This window comes from Cebus imitator, unplaced genomic scaffold (genome assembly GCF_001604975.1).
Source record: "Cebus imitator isolate Cc_AM_T3 unplaced genomic scaffold, Cebus_imitator-1.0 Scaffold83, whole genome shotgun sequence".
Classification (NCBI taxonomy): domain Eukaryota; kingdom Metazoa; phylum Chordata; class Mammalia; order Primates; family Cebidae; genus Cebus; species Cebus imitator.
Genome location: NW_016107398.1, coordinates 1,319,655 through 1,321,151, shown reverse-complemented (window position 1 = coordinate 1,321,151; position 1,497 = coordinate 1,319,655). Strand labels below are relative to the sequence as shown.

The 1,497-nt window shown below is 33.0% G+C and overlaps 2 protein-coding genes across 2 annotated transcripts in view; one reads left to right on the top strand and one right to left on the bottom strand.

The window, feature by feature from the left end:
* RTN1 (reticulon 1) overlaps positions 1 to 1,497 on the top strand; it is a 470,076-nt gene that overhangs the window by 73,119 nt on the left and 395,460 nt on the right. The window lies entirely within an intron of this gene.
* Positions 1 to 1,497, bottom strand: part of LRRC9 (leucine rich repeat containing 9) — a 131,565-nt gene that overhangs the window by 48,263 nt on the left and 81,805 nt on the right. The window contains exon 27 of the mRNA XM_037740475.1: positions 452 to 591. Coding sequence (XP_037596403.1) covers positions 452 to 591 — 140 coding nt within the window. The remainder of the gene's footprint in view (positions 1 to 451; positions 592 to 1,497) is intronic.

Genomic DNA, 1,497 nt, shown 5'->3' with positions numbered 1-1,497 from the left:
AAAAAAAAAAAAAAAAAAAAAAAAAAAAAAAAAACCATGTCCATGCTACCGTGTATAAGGTTCCTTTGTGGGGTGATAAAAATGTTTATGATGAATAAACTAAAAATTACTGAATTGTACACACAGGGTGAGTTTTATGGCATGTGAATTGTACCTTGATTTTAAAAAAGGACACCCAATGTCATCAAACATGCAGTATAAGGCTTTTTCCCCCCTTTATTCACAATACAGGTTTGAAATAGAGAAGGTAGAGAATAAAAAATGAGAGAAATATTTTGAGTATCTTTTTATTTATGAAGTTTATTTTCGGCATATAGGTATTAAATAAAATAGGTATTACAATAAGCTAACGTTATGTACTGGAATGTGTTACTGCTATCATTAATGTGATTAACTGCTTTTAAAATTCCCAACAAAAATAATTTACAATCATAAAAATAAACAATAGTACCTGTTTGTTTTTGAAATTCCTTGCTGTCCATAGCCACTTGAAGGCACTTTCTGGTACAGTAGTTGTCTATTGGTTAAGTGAGTCTGAGGCTTTAGTCTGGGCATGATTGATTCAATATGATTATAGTTGAGGCATAAGACCTACAGAAAGAATATCTTATTAATCAGAAATCCTAGAAACTATTAAAAATTGTATGGATAAAACTTGGAATATACCACATAATTTAATAATATATTAGTGCTAAAACAACAAATGTTTATATCCTAAGTAATCTAGATTTAGTTTTGAATGTGTTTTTAATCTGACATCCTAGGAAATTACAATATTTCATATAAAATAATGGAGATCCTAGAAAGCATCTCAGCTTTCTCAATTTGTACTCCTGATTTCTCCAAACCTGACAAGGATGAAATAATTTTTAGTCGAAGAGACAGCTATTTACCTATGTTTAAAAGGCCTTAGCAGATGGCTGAGTCAAGGAAAGCAGAAGCTGGATTCCTTCCTGACACCTTACACTAAAATTAACTCCAGATGGATTAAAGACTTAAACATAAGACCTAACACCATAAAAACCCTAGAAGAAAATCTAGGCAAAACAATTCAGGACATAGGCATAGGCAAGGACTTCATGACCAAAACACCAAAAGCATTGGCAACAAAAGCCAAAATAGACAAACGGGACCTACTCAAACTCCACAGCTTCTGCACGGCAAAAGAAACAGTCATTAGAGTGAATCGGCAACCAACAGAATGGGAAAAAATTTTTGCAGTCTACCCATCTGACAAAGGGCTGATATCCAGAATTTACAAACAACAAAAACAGATTTAGAAGAAAAAAACAAGCCCATTCAAAAGCGGGCAAAGGATATGAACAGACACTTTACAAAAGAAGACATACATGAGGCCAACAAACATGAAAAAATGCTCATCATCACTGATCATTAGAGAAATGCAAATCAAAACTACATTGAGATACCATCTCACACCAGTTAGAATGGCAATCATTAAAAAATCTAGAGACAACAGATGCTGGAGAGGATGTGGAG